Below are 16,744 nucleotides of genomic sequence, written 5' to 3' on the forward strand. Positions count from 1 at the left end.
TGGAATTGAATGATAGCTTCATGGTCACTATTACAACTTTTATCAAAAATCCGTCTGATTCACTAATGCCCTTTAGGGAAAGAAATCTGCCATCCAAGTCTAGTCTGGCCTACATGTAACTTCAGACTAGACCCGCAGCAATGTGGTTAACTCTTAACTACCCTCTGAAATGGAAGGCATCATCAACAGTGCTATCAAGCGGCGCTTACTTAGCAATAACCTGCTCACTGATGCCCAGTTTGGGATCCACCAGGACCACTCAGCTCCTGACCTCATTACAGCCTTGGTTCAAACATGGACAAAAGAGCTGAACTCCCGAGGTGAGACGAGTGTGACATCAAGGCAGCATTTGACTGAGTGTGGCATCAAGGAGTCCTAGCAAAAATGGAGTCAATGGAAATCAGGGGGAAAACTCTCTACTGGTTAGAGTCATACCTAGCACAAAGGAAGGTGGTTGTGGTTGTTGGACTTCAGTCATCTCAGCTCCAGGACATACTGCAAGAGTTCCTCAGGGTAGTGTCCTACACCCAACCATCTTCAGCTGCTTCATCAATGACCTTCCTTCCATCATAAAGTCAGAAGTGGGGATGTGCAATCATCAGCGAGCAATGTTCAGTACCATTCCCGACTCCTCAGTTACTGAAGCAGTTCATGTCCAAATGCAGCAAGACCTGGACAATATCCAGGCTTGGGCTGACAAGCGGCAAGTAACATTCGCGCCACACAAGTGTCAGGCAATGACCATCTCCAACAAGAGAGAATCCATCACCCCTTGATGTTCAATGGCATTACCATCACTGAATCCCCCACGATCAACATCCTGGGGGGTTACCATTGACCAGTAACTGAACTGGACTAGCCATATGAATACTGTGGCTACAAGAGCTGGTCAGAGGCTAGGAATCATGTGACGAGTAACTCATCTCCTGACTCCCCAAAGCCTGTCCATCATCTACAAGGCACAAGTCAGGAGTGTGATGGAATACTCCCCACTTGCCTGGATGAGTGCAGCTCCCACAACACTCAAGAAGCTGGACACCATCCAGGACAAAGCAGTCCGCTTGGTTGGCACCACATCCACAAACATTCACTCTGTTCTACAAAATGCATTGTAGGAATTCACCAAGGCTCCCTCATCAGCACCTTCCAAACCCACTACCACCTAGAAGGACAAGGGCAGCAGATAGATGGGAACACCACCACCTGGAGGTTCCCCTCCAACTTGCTCACCCATCCTGACTTGGAAATATATCGCCGTTCCTTCACTGTCACTGGGTCAAAATCCTGGAACTCCCTTCCTAACAGCACTGTGGGTGTACCTACACCACATGGACTGCAGCGGTTCAAGAAGGCAACTCATCATCACCTTCTCAAAGGCAATTAGGGATGGGCAATAAATGCTGGCCCAGCCAGCGAAGCCCACATCCCGTGAATGAATTTTTTTAAATGGTCTAACTGCCACTGAAAAGTTGAAAGGATTGCAGCAGTTCAAGGTGGCGGCTTACCAGCACCTTCTCAAGGGTAATTAGGGATGCCCACATCCCATGAAAGAATAAGAAAAAACAATGCGGCACACCTCCAGTACTGCACTGACGTGTCAGCCAAGATTATGTGCTCAAGTCCTATACTTTTCACCCAAGTCTACTGCTTTTTTTGATAAACTTTGAAGCCCTAACTTAACAGGTATCCACTTAACACATTTCTCTCATCCCATCTTTTGATATATTGTAATTTCCTATGTGATACTTGAATCGAAACTTATCTGACGTCTAAGAGAATAAAATCTGAGTTCTATTTTCAATTAATTCAGTTATATTCTCAAAGATTCTCAAAATATCCTCTAGCACAATCTATCCCTTTGAAAGCTGTATTGATTGCTTTTCTATATTCCAGATCTCACTTGATGTTTCAGTTGTCTTCTTCAGAATATTTTATATATATATATTTTTTTAAGATCTATCACTTTCGTGATTAAATACCAACCCTGTAAGACAAGTCTAATATCACATCCAAATAATGGAATCTCTGACACTGTAGCACTTGCTCAGTGGTGCACTGGTGGGCTAACCTATATTGTAAGTAAAAAGCCTTGACCCCAAAATACTGATTAACTATATTGTTTTATCAATATTCACCAAAAAACATTTTTCTGTCCTAAGGTTTTAAAGGAATCTCTATGTTCAGTAAATGAAACCAATTAATATAATCAATTCTGGAACTGACCTGAGTGCAGAAGTCTTTAACGCTTACACCTCCCTCAAGGAAAAGCTCGAAGAACTCAGACCGTTTCTGCAAGTATGCGGACGTTAGCAGTCGGAGATATTGCACTAAGTGATCAGAAACACCACGATCATTGAAAACGGCAAGAAGTTTTGAGACCGAACCATCCGTTTCCACCAGGTCAATCACATCCATAAACTAGAACCAGAGAACCTAACAGTAACATCTGTATCAATGTAAACTTTTTCTTAAAAGGAAACTACATAAATTCCTTAGCAAATTTAGCAAATGTTCAACAACACAGGGGCGTATCCTCCAATAAAAATACTTCTGGATTAAAGGCCATAAAACTCAAAGACAAATGGAAAAGAAAAATCCACACTACTTCACTCGTACCTAAAGCAATTAGATCGAAGACCGTGAGCTGGTACATACTGAAGGAGAAGTTGCAATTCCGTGCAAATTCTAAATATGGAATTAAGAAATAATCCCTTCGAAATTTTGACTCATTTGTTATTTTTGTGTAGTTGAGTCAAAAGGCACAAGTAACAAAACCTTCAAATTTCTAATTTCCCACAGTTCATGATGAATTAAATACTCACAGTGGTGAGAGAATTTTCAAATCTATTTTCGGCAAATCCAGCAGACGAAAGTTCATCTCTACTTCGCGTTAAATTCTTTCTAAGTCTAAAACAACAGAAATTCAGAGAAATAATGATTAACGAGGTTACTGCTATAAACAGCTTGGAGAAGATTTTCACTGTTTACTATCTATATTCATAATTGTTTTATACATGTTTACTGTTTCGCCTTACAGGAGGTGTAGAAAATCCAACAAAATTCAGTCAAAATCTTTAACTTTCAGCAAAATCTAAATTAATAGTATTTTTCCTCCCTGTTAATTCCTTGATACATCTATTATGATAACATTTTTGGAGTCACCCTGGCGTCACAGATGGAAACCCAGTATCATCGTTAAGAGAACCCACACTAAGACACTACAACAATGAATATTTATATTGTACCTTTAACATAATAAAACATTCCAAGGCGCTTCACAGGGAGAATTGTAAAACAAAATATGACACCAAGCCACATAAGGAGATATTAGGACAAATGACCAAAAGCTTGGTCAAACTGGTAGGTTTTAAGGTGTCTTACAGGAGAAAAGCAAAGTAAAGAGATGTAGGGAGGGAATTCCAGAGCTTACAGCCTAGGCAGCTAAAGGCACGACCACAAAAGTTTGAGCAAATAAAATTGGCGGTGCTCAAGTGGCCAGAGTTAGAAGAGCTCAGTTATCACGGAGGGTTGCAGGGCTGGATGAGATTACAGGTGTAGGGATGATACAAAGGAGTCTATAGAGGCATTTCCTGTCTGCCTGATATTGGAATACATGTGCTCTCAACCTTCATTTATACAATTAACAGGGATAAGTGTCTACAGTTGAGGGGGTTGGCAGCAGGGGCACTCACTGGATAATAACTGGTGCACATGACTGCCTACTTCTCCTCCATGGTTATTCCGCACTTGGGAGTCCCAGGAGAGGGGGCATGTGGCATCCACCAGTATGCTTGAGGCCTTCCCCAATAGGTAGGGGACATGGTAGGTGGGCACATGGGCTGGAATGATTCATCAGCCCCCAAAATGACACTTTAATTTAATAAGTTCCTTTTCACAATTTTTATTTTTGTCACAAGAGTCTGAAAGTGCCCCTTTAAGTGGTTGATTTGTTTATTTGATTATACTGTTTTGGGCAACCAAATGAGGAGACACAAATCGACTGCCTGCTTATCTTCCCTGGTTACGTCCATGCCCGGGTGTCCCTGGAGAGGGAGCACAAGGTGTCTACTGGTATGCTTGAGGTCTTACATGACCGGTGGGGCCCGCAGAGGCTGGAGTGCATCAACGCAACCCAGAGTGGTATTTTTATTTGATGAGTTTCCTTTCAGGATTTTGATTTTGTTACAATAACATGAAAGTGCCCATTTAAGGGATTGATTTTTTTTTATTCATTCATGGGACGTGGGCTTCGCTGGCTAGGCCAGCATTTATTGCCCATCCCTAAATGCCCTTGAGAAGGTGGTGGTGAGCTGCCTTCTTGGACCGCTGCAGTCTATGTGGCATAGGTACACCCACAGTGCTGTTAGGAAGGGAGTTCCAGGGTTCCAGCAACAGTGAAGGAATGGCAATATATTTCCAAGTCAGGATGGTGAGTGACTTGGAGGAGAACCTCCAGGTGGTGGTGTTCCCATCTATCTGCTGCTCTTGTCCTTCTAGATGGTAGTGGTCGTGGGTTTGGAAGGTGCTGTTGAAGGAGCCTTGGTGAAACCCTGCAATGCACCTTGTAGTTGGTACACACAGCCGCTACTGTGTGTCGGTGCTAGACGGAGTGAACGTTTGTGGATATTGTTCAGGTATTGCCTGGATATTGTTCAGGTCTTGCTGCATTTGAACATGGACTGCTTCAGTGTCTGAGGAGTCGCGAATGGTGCTGAACATCGTGCAATCAGCGAACATCCCCACTTCTGACCTTATGATGGAAGGAAGGTCATTGATGAAGCAGCTGAAGAAGGTTGGGCCAAGGGCACTACGCTGAGGAACTCCTGAAGTGATGTCCTAGAGCTGAGGTGACTGACCTCCAACAACCAGAACCATTTTCCATTGTGTTAGGTATGACTCCAACCAGTGGAGAGTTCTCCCCGATTCCCATTGACTCCAGTTTTGCTAGGTCTCCTTGATGCCACACTCAGTGAAATGCGGCCTTGATGTCAAGGGCAGTCACTCTCACCTCACCTCAGGAATTCAGCTCTTTTGTCCATGTTTGAACTAGGGCTGTAATGAGGTCAAGAGCTGAAGGGCCCTGGCGGAACCCAAACTGGGTGTCAGTGAGCAGTTTATTGCTAAGCAAGTGCCACTTGATAGCACTGTTGATGACCCCTTCCATTACTTTACTGATGATCGAGAGTAAAGTGATGGTGCGGTAATTGACCGGGTTAGATTTGTCCTGCTTTTTGTGTACAGGACATACCTGGGCAATTTTCCACATAGCCGGGTAGATGCCAGTGTTGCAGCTATACTGGAACAACTTGGCTAGGAGCGCAGCATGTTCTGGAGCACAAGTCTTCAGTACTATTACTGGAATATTGTCAGGACCCATAGCCTTTGCAATATCCAGTGCCTTCAGCCGTTTCTTGATATCACGTGGAGCGAATCGAATTGGCTGAAGACTGGGATCTGTGGCGCTGGGGACTTGGGAGGAGGCAGGAATTTCCACTCGGCATTTCTGGCTGAAGATTGTAGCAAATGCTTCAGCCTTATCTTTTGCACTGATGTGCTGGGCTCCATCATTGAGGATGAGGAAATTTGTGGAGCCTCCTCCTCCATTTAGTTATTTAATTGTCCACCACCATTCATGACTGAATGTGGCAGGACTGCAGAGCTTAGATCTGATTCGTTGGTTGTGGGATCACTTAGCTCTGTCTATCACTTGCTGCTTATGCTGTTTGGTATGCAAGTTGTCCTGTGTTATAGCTTCACCAGGTTGACACCTCATTTTTAAGTATGCCTGGTGCTGCCCCTGGCATATCCTCCTGCACTCTTCATTGAACCAGAGTTGATCCCCTGGCTTGATGTTAAAGGTAGGGTGGGGGATATGCCTTGTCATGAGGCTACAGATTGTGGTTGTACACAATTCTGCTGCTGCTGATGGCCCACAGCATCTCATGGATGCCCAGTCTTGAGTCGCTAGATCGGTTTGAAATCTATACCATTTAGCACAGTGGTAGTGCCACACACAATGTAGGGTATCCTCAATGTGAAGACAGGACTTCGTCTCCACGATGACTGTGCGGTGGTCACTCCTACTGATACTATAATGGACAGATGCATCTGTGGCAGGCAGGTTGATGAGGATAAGTATGTTTTTCCCTCTTGTTGGTCCCCTCACCACCTGCCGCAGACTCAGTCTAGCAGCTACGTCATTTAGGACTCTGCCAACGTGGTCAGTAGTGATGCTACTAAGCCACTCTTGGTGATGGACAAGTCCCCTACCCAGAGTACATTCTGCGCCCTTGCCACCCTCAGTGCTACCTCCAAATGGTGTTCAACATGGAGGAGCACTGATTCATCAGCTGAGGGAGGGTGGTACATGGTAATCAGCAGGAGGTTTCCTTGCCCATGTTTGACCTGATGCCATGAGACTTCATGGGGTCCGGAGTCAATGTTGAGGCTCCCAGGGCAACTCCCTCCCAAATGTATACCACTGTGCCACCACCTCTGCTAGGCCTGTCCTGCTGATGGGACAGGACATACCCAGGGATGGTGATGGTGGTGTCTGGGACATTATCTGTAAGGTATGATTCCATGAGGATGACTACGTTAGGCTGTTACTTGATTAGTTTGTGAGACAGCTCTCCCAATTTTGGCACTAGCACCCAGATGTTAGTAAGGAGGACTTTGCGGGGGCGACAGGGCTGAGATTGCCGTTGTCCTTTCCAGTGCCTAGGTCGATGCCAGGTGGTCCGTCCAGTTTCATTCCTTTTGTGACTTCGTAGTGGTTTGATACAACTGAGTGGCTTGCTAGGCCATTTCATTGATTTAAAAGCAAAATACTGTGGATGCTGGAAATCTGAAACAGCTCTGAAGAGTCATACGGACTCGAAACATTAACTCTTTTTTTCTCTCCACAGATACTGTTAGAACTGCTGAGTTTTTCCAGCATTTCATTGATTTGTTTATTTGATTTATTCAAGAGAGTATAAAGATATACTGACAATGGTGGTGGATTGTAGAATTAGGAGCACATTTGTAATGTCTTTGTGAATAAACAAAGCGGAATAAAGATCGACTTCTGTTCTCCCCCTTCACCAACTAGCTATTAGAAGTTTAACAATCTCTATTGCAATACGAGAGCCACCAGTGCTTTATTGGGAATCTAGATGTTACTCTTTGTAAACAAAAAAGTTATAAAGAGATACTATTGTTGGGCCTATGATCTCAAACTCTATTCGCAAACTTGATGATAAAATGGTCCGATGAAGAGAGCATGCAAGTGTTCCTTGATCATGGAATGTCCTTTGCCTCATTGGTCACCGCTCATTAGTTTACTGCTGCAATGATGTGCAACACTGGACTTCAGCATCACAGAAACACTGGCAATACTGTATGGACAGGGGAGTTGTCACCATTCCAACTCAATCAATTACTCCAGTCCTGCAGAAGAAAGCAAGCCCAACCAACAAGTAGCTCAAACACGGAACGTCATAGCAAAGATTAAGCAACATTTAACAGCATTCTGGATGGAGAGCATGGCCAGGTCTGGCATGTCTTGTTGTTTAAGTCAATCACTCTCACTAAGTCAAAGTATTCACAATTGATGGATAAAAGCTTAGAAGCTGCACAAAGACACGTCGTGTCTGAAATTTATACCAGAATTCCAATGCTTGGTGATAAAGATAGCAAATTACGCACCACATGGTGATAGATGCTTTCAAGTAAACACGCTACTTTTGTAAAGCATACAACTAAAATTAGTGTATGTGGCTAAAACTATGTTGCCATACCTACGCCACAGCTGTGGCTAGGTAGTGATTTTTATTGGACAACACTGCCCTGTAGAGAAACATACCACTTAGCCAAGGCATGAGGACCCTAAAGGGTGCACAGAAACACTGTAGAGGTTTAAAATCAGTTCAAACAATGCAGTTTACTAAATGACTGGTAAGCTGCCAACTGGTTACCCAGTTAAAATCACTCACTTAAGGCACTAGCTTGGAGAGTTATATGAAGAATATTGGGAAAGAATCCCTGCCCTCAGCAACAAGTGCATCTTTCCAGGTTTGGTTGGTCTGTCAGAATGGCTGGACAATCAAGGACACTGCAAGAAATGCAACGTTCTTTCACCAGCCAAATGTTCATTGTGTTTCAATGCGTTAAAAAAAAACCCTATTGTTCAGTGTTTTGAATAGTGATAAAGCATACAAAACTTAACTATAGTTTTACACAGCGAGTTGCTTGTTTCAAACCAGCGATCTATACAGAACATGACTGGATATCTACTTAAAAAGGAAATATTTACAGGGCGATAGGGAAGGATCAGAGGAATGGGACTAATTGGTAGTTCTTTCAGATAGCTGGCACAGATATCATAGGCAGAAGAGCCTCCTTCTGTGCCGTACGAATCTATTCTTCAGAGGGAAAAAAGGGGAAATAAAATTCCCCAGCCTGGTCTTGAACACCTCCTCCGAGACCATTTTACCTAGCTTTCACTTCCTCCTCCACAGTAACAGCATAATAACATACTTATCAGAAGAGTCAATGACTAAGGTACTGTACTCCTAAGTTCACAAATCTGAATTCAATGCATCACTGTCTTGTAACTCCACTCTACTTATCACTATACAACTATATACAATATTATGAGCAACCCGTAAAAGAAACTTACTTTTGTATTCCCTTTTTACTTCCAAGTAACGATTCCAAGTAAGCAAAGCTCAAAGCTCGATAAAAGCAGTTCCCATCTCCAAGTGTTCTTCTGAAGAAAGAATACTTTCTACTAATATCCTTTAAAGAAAAAGATAGATCTCACACATAGAGCAAGAAAGAAACCATATTCAATTTAATTCTTTCAACATTTGAATCACATGCTTGAAGTCTGATGAAAACCACTACCCATTCAAACTAGCATTGTAGTGAAATGTAGTCCTTTAGGAATTTTCTTCTACAGTATCATGCAATGAGTATGAAACAAGTAAATTTGTAATATGAGCAACAGATTTTTTTTTGTCAAAGATGAACTGAGAAAAGCAAAAGTATTTGGAAATTTCATAATTGAGCCACAATAAGAATAGAGTCAGGGTGGAGCTTTAGTGCTCAAACTTCAGTGTGACAAATGATATTTTGTTGAAGTGTTTTTTTAATGGTTGGTTCCTTATAACTCAAGTTATTGTGCTTATGGGATTTATCAACCAGCTGGAACCAGAGTTTTGCCATAGGCCTGTCCATATACAACACAGAGGTTTGTTATTGTGATCTAACTGGTAACAAGCTTGAGCCTCAGAAATAATTTTCAAATATGCTCTGACTTCACAACATGTTCAGTTTGTAGCTCCTTTAATTTAATTAGCGTGGAATGTCATTAAAATTAAGTCCCAATAATTCTTCCAAAAGAGAAAAAGCTGTTAGAGAATCTGATGACAAATAATCTTAAAGGCTCGGACAAGGAACCAAACGGCAATCTCAAAAATGCTGAAAAACCAAGAAAAATCATACTTAGGAGTCATTTATAAAACATTAATTTTTTATCCACCAACACTCAAGAAGCTTGACACTATCCAGGACAAAGCAGCCCGCTTGAGGGCACCCCATCCACAAACATCCACTCCCTTCACCACCATTGCACAATGGTAGCAGTGTGTACTATCTACGATATGCACTGCAGGAACTCACCAAGGCTCCTTAGACAGCACCTTCCAAACCCATGATCGCTACCATCTAGAAGGAAAAGGGCAGCAGACACATGAGATCACCATGACCAGGAAGTTCCCCTTCAAGCCAATCACCATCCTGTCTTGGAAATATATCGCCGTTCCTTCACTGTCGATGGATCAAAATCCTGGAACACCCTCCCTAACAGCACTGTGGGTGTACTTACACCACATGGACTGCAGCAGTTCAAGGCAGCTCACCACCATCTTCTCAAGGGCAATAAATGCTGGCCTAGCTAGCGAAGCCCGCATCCCATGAATGAATAAAAAAAATAAAATTGTTCCCTATTTTAAATAATGTCTCTTTAACGTATTACCACTTTCAAAGCTCAAAATAGCATATTATGGAAAAGTAATTACTGAACAAGATTTGCTGTTTGTTCACCAAGCACATCAACAAAAGGTTTACCTGAATCTTAAGACAATGACCACCATTTGGGAGGTTCAGGGAGCTGGGCCTCACTTATACGAACGATTTAAAATATAGGAGCCAGAATTGAGGGCTAAAAGATTTTTTTTTTAAAGTAAAATGCAACAACTTTACATAGAAATAGGGAAAATAAAACAACTGCAATTGCTGAAGCAAAAAAAAAATGATGGCAACACTCAGCTGACTGGGCAACATCTGTAAAGAAAAATAATTAATATCTTAGGTACAAACATTTGTCAGAACTGTAAGGTTTATTACAGCTGAGCACCTTGTAAGTTTATACGGTAGTCATCTGTACAATGTTCCAGTTCTGACCATGGATTATACCCAAAGGTGAACTTTTTTTTCCTCTTTTTAAATAGAAGATGCCTGACCTGCTGTCGTCTCTTAGAATTAAGGTCTCTTATTCCTTGACTTTCTCTTGCATTCAGCCAGTTAAGCCTGTAGGTGTGACTCGGAGCACAGGCTATGCTCAGTCTATGACTGTAGACATTTCTACATGGTTAAAGAAGCAAGTTTATCTATATTATCTAATGAAGCATGTGTGGTTTTCTATGCCAGGAATTCGTTCAGAATGCATATTTTTGACTGGGTATCCAGATCAACCAGCAAGCCAGTGTTACAAGGTTTTTTTTGGAAAATACATATAGCCCAGTATAACCCAGCTTCTGAAATCTGTCTAATTATAAAGGATGGGTGAAGTGCCTATAGGACACAATCTGTATCCCATTATGGCTTAAACTTCATTACTACATTGGTGTCTTAATGTCCTAAACAGGATAAAGGTCATATCATGGTCTGTTTAGACATGTTGTTAGGTATTAAAAAATAAAGCCATACGTCCATTTTAATTGCGAAGACTGTGTAGATTGCAGTGTTAAGTGTATTTTTAAAAAGTGTCAATGCCATCTAATCCACATCTGCTCACTGCTGCCAAAACATTAAAGCTTGCAGCACAGGCTGCTGGCCCACCAGCTTGAGAGACAAGCTGGACAGACTGAGAAATATGAATTAAGAGGTTAAAGTACATAATGACCGCTACTACCCCATGTATACTGCATTATGTTCAGACAAGATTATGCTAACGAACAACAAGACTTCCAAAATAATTTATAGCACAGATTAAGGCAGGAAAAAGTCAGGGGCCTGAATTTTCCGCTCGCCAGGCACGTGCAATCGGTGGGCCCGGGAGCGGACGGGAAACAGGCCCCGACCACAATTTCATGCTGAACGTGTGCCGAGAAAGTTTCAGCACTGCCAGCGGGGGCAGGCACCGACATCGCTGCGAGTGCTGGTGAGCGCTTCCACTGAGCTCCCTGTAGGCAGACAGCTGCCCCAGGGAGCTGCAGACTACCACAGAATAAGCAAAACAAAAATGCTGCAAAATATGTCCATGCAGTACAATCAAGCACCTGAAAGCATACCTCAAATAAAAACAGTCCCCTGATATCTCCTGCCCTGGATCGAGGTTTGAGCCAAAATTAAGGCCGCCTGGCTGAGTGGCCCGACGGCCAGCCGTAAAAGTGGACTGGCCATGAAAAGTCTCTTCCAATTGCCTCCTTAATGGGCTTAATTGGCCGCTTAATTGTTGGCGGGTGCGCTTCCGGCTGCCATGCGCACCCGCCTAGCGAGATATCGCACGATGACATCAGGATGCTCACCCGACATCATCTCACGCTATTTGGAGGCCGGATGGGTGGGGCGCGTGCCCGCAGTTCGTAAAATTCTGGCCACAATGTATTCAGTAAACTTACCTAAACTTGTAAAGCTTAATTTTTGAAAAAAATGCCAATATCTACATTAATTCCTCCCGCACTGCCAAAGGTAATGTATGCAGATACTAATCTAACTCAGATCATAATTTTATGCTGCAGTTGACATACGCATTTTTGCATAAGAATTTTAAATTCTTACTGCCGCTTCAATAACTCAGTTTGCAATACATCTATGTACTGACACAAACTGGCCTAGATTTTGCAGTAATAACAATGGCGAAACTAGCAGCATTCGTCCTCATTACTCCACTGAAACTGACTGCAACTTCTGGAGTGCACATGTACAAAGTAATGCGGAAATTGAAAGTTGCTGTCAGTAATTCTACCCATCTCCAGAGGGTGTGCTAATGAAGCCATCCCCACCCCTGACTGCGATCAATGGGAGACCAATTGAATTAATGAGAACTTCCAGTCTGACACAGTATCACATTTTTTACTGGGTTTTTTTTTTAAAACGATGCATTAACTTCATAATTACTGCTAAACATTCTCACCGGCCCCTAAAAGCTAATTTTATACTTGTGGAATGTCAAATTTCTCCATAATAAAAAAAATCTACATATGTATTTTTTTTTTTAAAATGTCTACCTATATTTTACTTTATATCTTAATCCAATCATTTACTTCACTACCTGAAAATTTAAATTACAAGTGAAGGATATTGAGGGTTTTTAACTTCTGGGCTAGCTGTGCGTGAATACTTCAATGCGATTGTCTCTTTACTTGCTTGCTGACATCACTGCTGCTGCATGTCAAGATATCTTCTTGACCTGGTGCCTGTTCTAAACTGCCATCAGGAAAGGGGAAAACTACATCACATTGATCGTAAGATCTTTCAGGGCAGCTTTCTCTCAGGTCAACGGTGAGTGTCCTTGCTTCCCGGCAATCACAAAATCCAGGCTACTATAATCATTATCTGGTATTTACCTTAATTACTGGATGCTATGATAAATAGAAGCATTTTCACATAACTATAAGTGAACAATATCATACCTGCACTTTTTTTTGGTAAATTCTATCTTCAGGATGCTCTTCTCCAAGTGCTGGTATTTCATTTTTATCAGAGATTATACAAACAGATCCAAACTATTTAACAAAAGGGAAAAGAACGCTTAATAGAGCATGGATATCAGTACTCAGAATATTTTTTTTAAACTTTTTACGTCCACAAATGCAAATCTATACATTTTGACATTTGAACAAAGATCTGACATCCTAACATTCTACATGCAATGCCTAGCTAGTATTCATAACTGGCAATTCACACATGGCAAACAAATCATGAAGCTTAGGTTCCCTAATGTAATCCGAATAAGTTGAGACCCATTCTGGAACACTGTTCCTGATAACGCACACTGTAGAAAAGTTGAGTTCACAAATGGGAAGTGGTAGACTTTTCCTCTTGAGACAAACATGAATGGGGTCACAATTAAAATATTAACCAGTCAAGGGGGCAGGATTTCAAAAAAATATTAAAGGCCATACAGGACAATGCCTCTTAAAAAAAAGGGAAGGCCATCTTTGTGAACAAGTGATCAGGAGACTACTGAGAAATAATTATCACTTTCTTACCATCGCACACAATGTCTTTCAAAATAATGCAAAGGTGAAAATTTTGATTTTTTTCCCTTCCATGTACCTATTCGATATGTTGTGGATATATGCTATCACTTAAGAAAACTTCAGTTCAGGTGTTTTGTGGCTGGGCCAGAGATAAGCAGATTATTAAAGGTTGTTTTGCTGATCAGTGCATACATCACCCAAAAGATAACGTTTGAACATAATAGACTTATATTGCACAAATAATCCATGAGGCCAGTAGTCATTAACTTCAGGAAGATGGGATGGCACAGTACTGACCTTTCACTTCTGGAGCTTGGATTCAAATCCAGCCCCAGTGTAATAAATGGAAAATTCATATTGGTGCAGGAGGTGGTACTCTGCTGAGCTTGGGGGTTACAGGACATTGCTGAGGCAGCATAGAAAGCTCTTTGATCCCCATCCATGCATACTGTACCCAACCATGAAATTAAACTGACAGTGAATGGAACATTTCTTCATTAAACCAACACAAAATTAACAAAGTTACTTGATTAACAGAGAAAAGATACAGATCAAAAAAAATGCAACATTATTCTTTACTGAAGCCATGCATGAATTACGTTACCATTTCATTAGAAGACCTGAAATGTTAACTGTCTCTTCACAGATGCTGCCTGACATGTTCAGTACTGCCAGCGTTTTCTCTTTTTATTTCAATTTTCCAGCATCCGCAAAATTTGCTTTTGCATAAATTATATTACCTGTCCACAGGGACAACACTTATTCCCTTGTCTTAGCAAAGAATATCCCACCTTAAATGCACACAATAACTTTCACAAAACTCCAACACACAATTTAAAGACAACCCATTTAGATAAATGCATCTTACATACCCATTGTTTTACATGCAGTTGAAACATTGAAAATGCATAGAACTTTGTCAACAGAAGCCTGCTGTGGCTTAGTGCTGTCACAATGTTAACTGCCCGACTAAATCCATTGGGGAATGATGGTGACTACAACCTTGTTCCACCTCAAACCAAACCCATCAATCTCGTTGGCTCTATTCCCTTCCTCTCCCTCCACCCCTCCCCCAAAATGTCACAATTCTTACTTATCACACTGGCAACAAGGGGAAGGTTGGAAGAGGGAATCTCTAACTTACTGCACCATCCATTGCACCCCTTCTGAAGGAGTGGGCTCTCAGCTCCTGCTCTGCACACAGATGCAGCGCGGACCCCGGGATTGACACATTGCCCGCAAGCCTCACGAGAGGCACGTCATCAACCCCGCCCTCCCCTGCCGCAGGAAGTGACGTGTCAGACAATTGACAATCGGAGCCGTCAGCCCCGAGGCTCAGGTGGTCTCACCTTCCGGCCAATCAGAGCAGCGGGAGCATCATTGCAGCGGCTCCACTGTGCGGCGAGCACGTGCTGCTGCCAGGTCTGGTTGTTGTAGCTGTTGCTGCTTCCTGGTTCACAATAGGCATTGTCTGCCTCACAGTGGCATCATTGTAAGAGGCAATGTTACTTTGTAGTGATGAAGGGGGAGACCTAAGCTACACCATAGATCAATTTAAATAGTTATACTTAAATCAATTTTAACTAAATTATCAGACTGCATATCCAGCATTAGGTACTGGATTAGCAGAAACTTCCTCCGCTTAAATATATTGTCTTTGGTTTCCACTCCAAACTTCATTCCCTAACTACTGACTCCATCCCCCTCCCTGGCAACAATCTGAGATTAAGCTAGCCTGCTCGCCCGCCTTGGTGTCACATCTGATCCCAACATGAGCTTCCAACCACATATTCCTGCCATCAGTAAGACCATCTATTTCCACCTATGTAACATCACCCAGCTTTGTCCCTGCCTCAGCTCATCTGGAACTGAAACTGTCATTCATGCCTTCATTACCCCTAGACACGACTGTTCCAACGCACTCCTGGCCGGTTTCCCACATTCTACCTGTGAACTTGAGGCCATCCAAAACTCTGCTCCACATGTCTTAACTCACACCAAGTCCCATTCCCCTAACACCCCTGTGGTCGCTGATCTACACTGGCTCGCACTCAAGCAACATCTTGACATTAAAATTCTCATGCTTGTTTTCAAGTTCATCCATGGCCTCACCACTCTCTATCCCTGTAATCTTCTCCAGTCTCACACCTGTCTGAGATATCTGCATCCTCTAACTCTGGTCTCTTGCCTATCCCTAACCTTAATTGCTCCACCATTGGTGGCTGTGCCTTCAATTGCCTATGGCCCAAGCACTGGAAACCTCTCCCTACATCCCTGTCTCTCTGCCCTCCCTTAAGAGACTCCTGAAACCGACCTCTTTGATCAAGCTTTTGGTTATCTGACTTAATATCTCCTTAAGTGAATCAGTGTTATATTTTGCTTTATAATGCTCATATGAAGCACCTTGGAATACTTTATTACATTGAAGATTCTACATAAAGATAAGTTGTTCTGGCTAAAAATGTACAACTGCCTTTATTTTTAAGAGTGGGATGTAACCGGCTATAATTTAAATTACAATGAATGAATATCACCCAAATGGGTGAGTCTTGAAATGTTATGTGATGTAGAAATTCAAATTTGGTTCATTTGTTTGCAAAGCTTGGAAGACAACTAGCACCAAAATGGTTTTCCAGTATTGGAGCACAATGCAGTTTCATTAAGTATAAATAGATTTGTTTGCAGTAACAAGTAACAAATATGAAAACATATACATCTAATTTTTTTACTAGCTATTGAAACTGCCATTTTTTTAAAGCAAGTATTTTTGTAAACTGCACTCATAATTTGTGTGCTGTTTGTTTGAAAATGTTCCTATTGAAATTATTTTCAGAACCATTATTATTACCCATGTCATCATGGATAATTACCCCCACCTTCTCAAGGACAGTTAGGGGTGACCAATAAGCACTGGCCTTGTCAGTGACGCTCATGTCCCAGGAATCAATAATAAAAAAACACTCCAAACTCACTCTTGTTCATATCAAACAGGAAAGCATTACTTCTATTCAAAATCACATGATCTGATTGTAGGGACTAGACGTTTATATGAAGTAAGTTATTTGTCTCAAGTCTATGATAACTCATTTGTCTGCAACGTTCACAAGTTGATTTGGCAGATGCCACTCAGCATCTTGAAAATACACAGCGCCAGTACTTTGCATGTACCTTTTAGTTGCTAACATTTTCTTAAAAGGGAATTACACATTTGTGGAAAATGTTTTAGATAGGATTACATAGGATATACGGCACAGAAACAGACCATTCAGCCC

General features: G+C 42.0%; 1 protein-coding gene across 2 annotated transcripts in view; it reads right to left on the bottom strand.

Moving 5' to 3' along the window:
* LOC144692984 (ubiquitin thioesterase OTUB2-like) overlaps positions 1 to 14,763 on the bottom strand; it is a 26,098-nt gene extending 11,335 nt beyond the window's left edge. For both annotated transcript variants that reach the window (XM_078562207.1, XM_078562208.1), the window contains exons 1-5: positions 14,617 to 14,763; positions 12,903 to 12,995; positions 8,663 to 8,781; positions 2,823 to 2,907; positions 2,224 to 2,418 (exon numbers count right to left, since the gene is read on the bottom strand). In XM_078562207.1, the coding sequence (XP_078418333.1) occupies positions 2,224 to 2,418; positions 2,823 to 2,907; positions 8,663 to 8,781; positions 12,903 to 12,995; positions 14,617 to 14,628 (504 nt within the window). In that variant the 5' untranslated portion in view covers positions 14,629 to 14,763. The remainder of the gene's footprint in view (positions 1 to 2,223; positions 2,419 to 2,822; positions 2,908 to 8,662; positions 8,782 to 12,902; positions 12,996 to 14,616) is intronic.
* Positions 14,764 to 16,744: the final 1,981 nt, after the last annotated feature.

The sequence above is a fragment of the Cetorhinus maximus genome, chromosome 18 (assembly GCF_964194155.1).
Source record: "Cetorhinus maximus chromosome 18, sCetMax3.hap1.1, whole genome shotgun sequence".
In the NCBI taxonomy this organism is placed as follows: domain Eukaryota; kingdom Metazoa; phylum Chordata; class Chondrichthyes; order Lamniformes; family Cetorhinidae; genus Cetorhinus; species Cetorhinus maximus.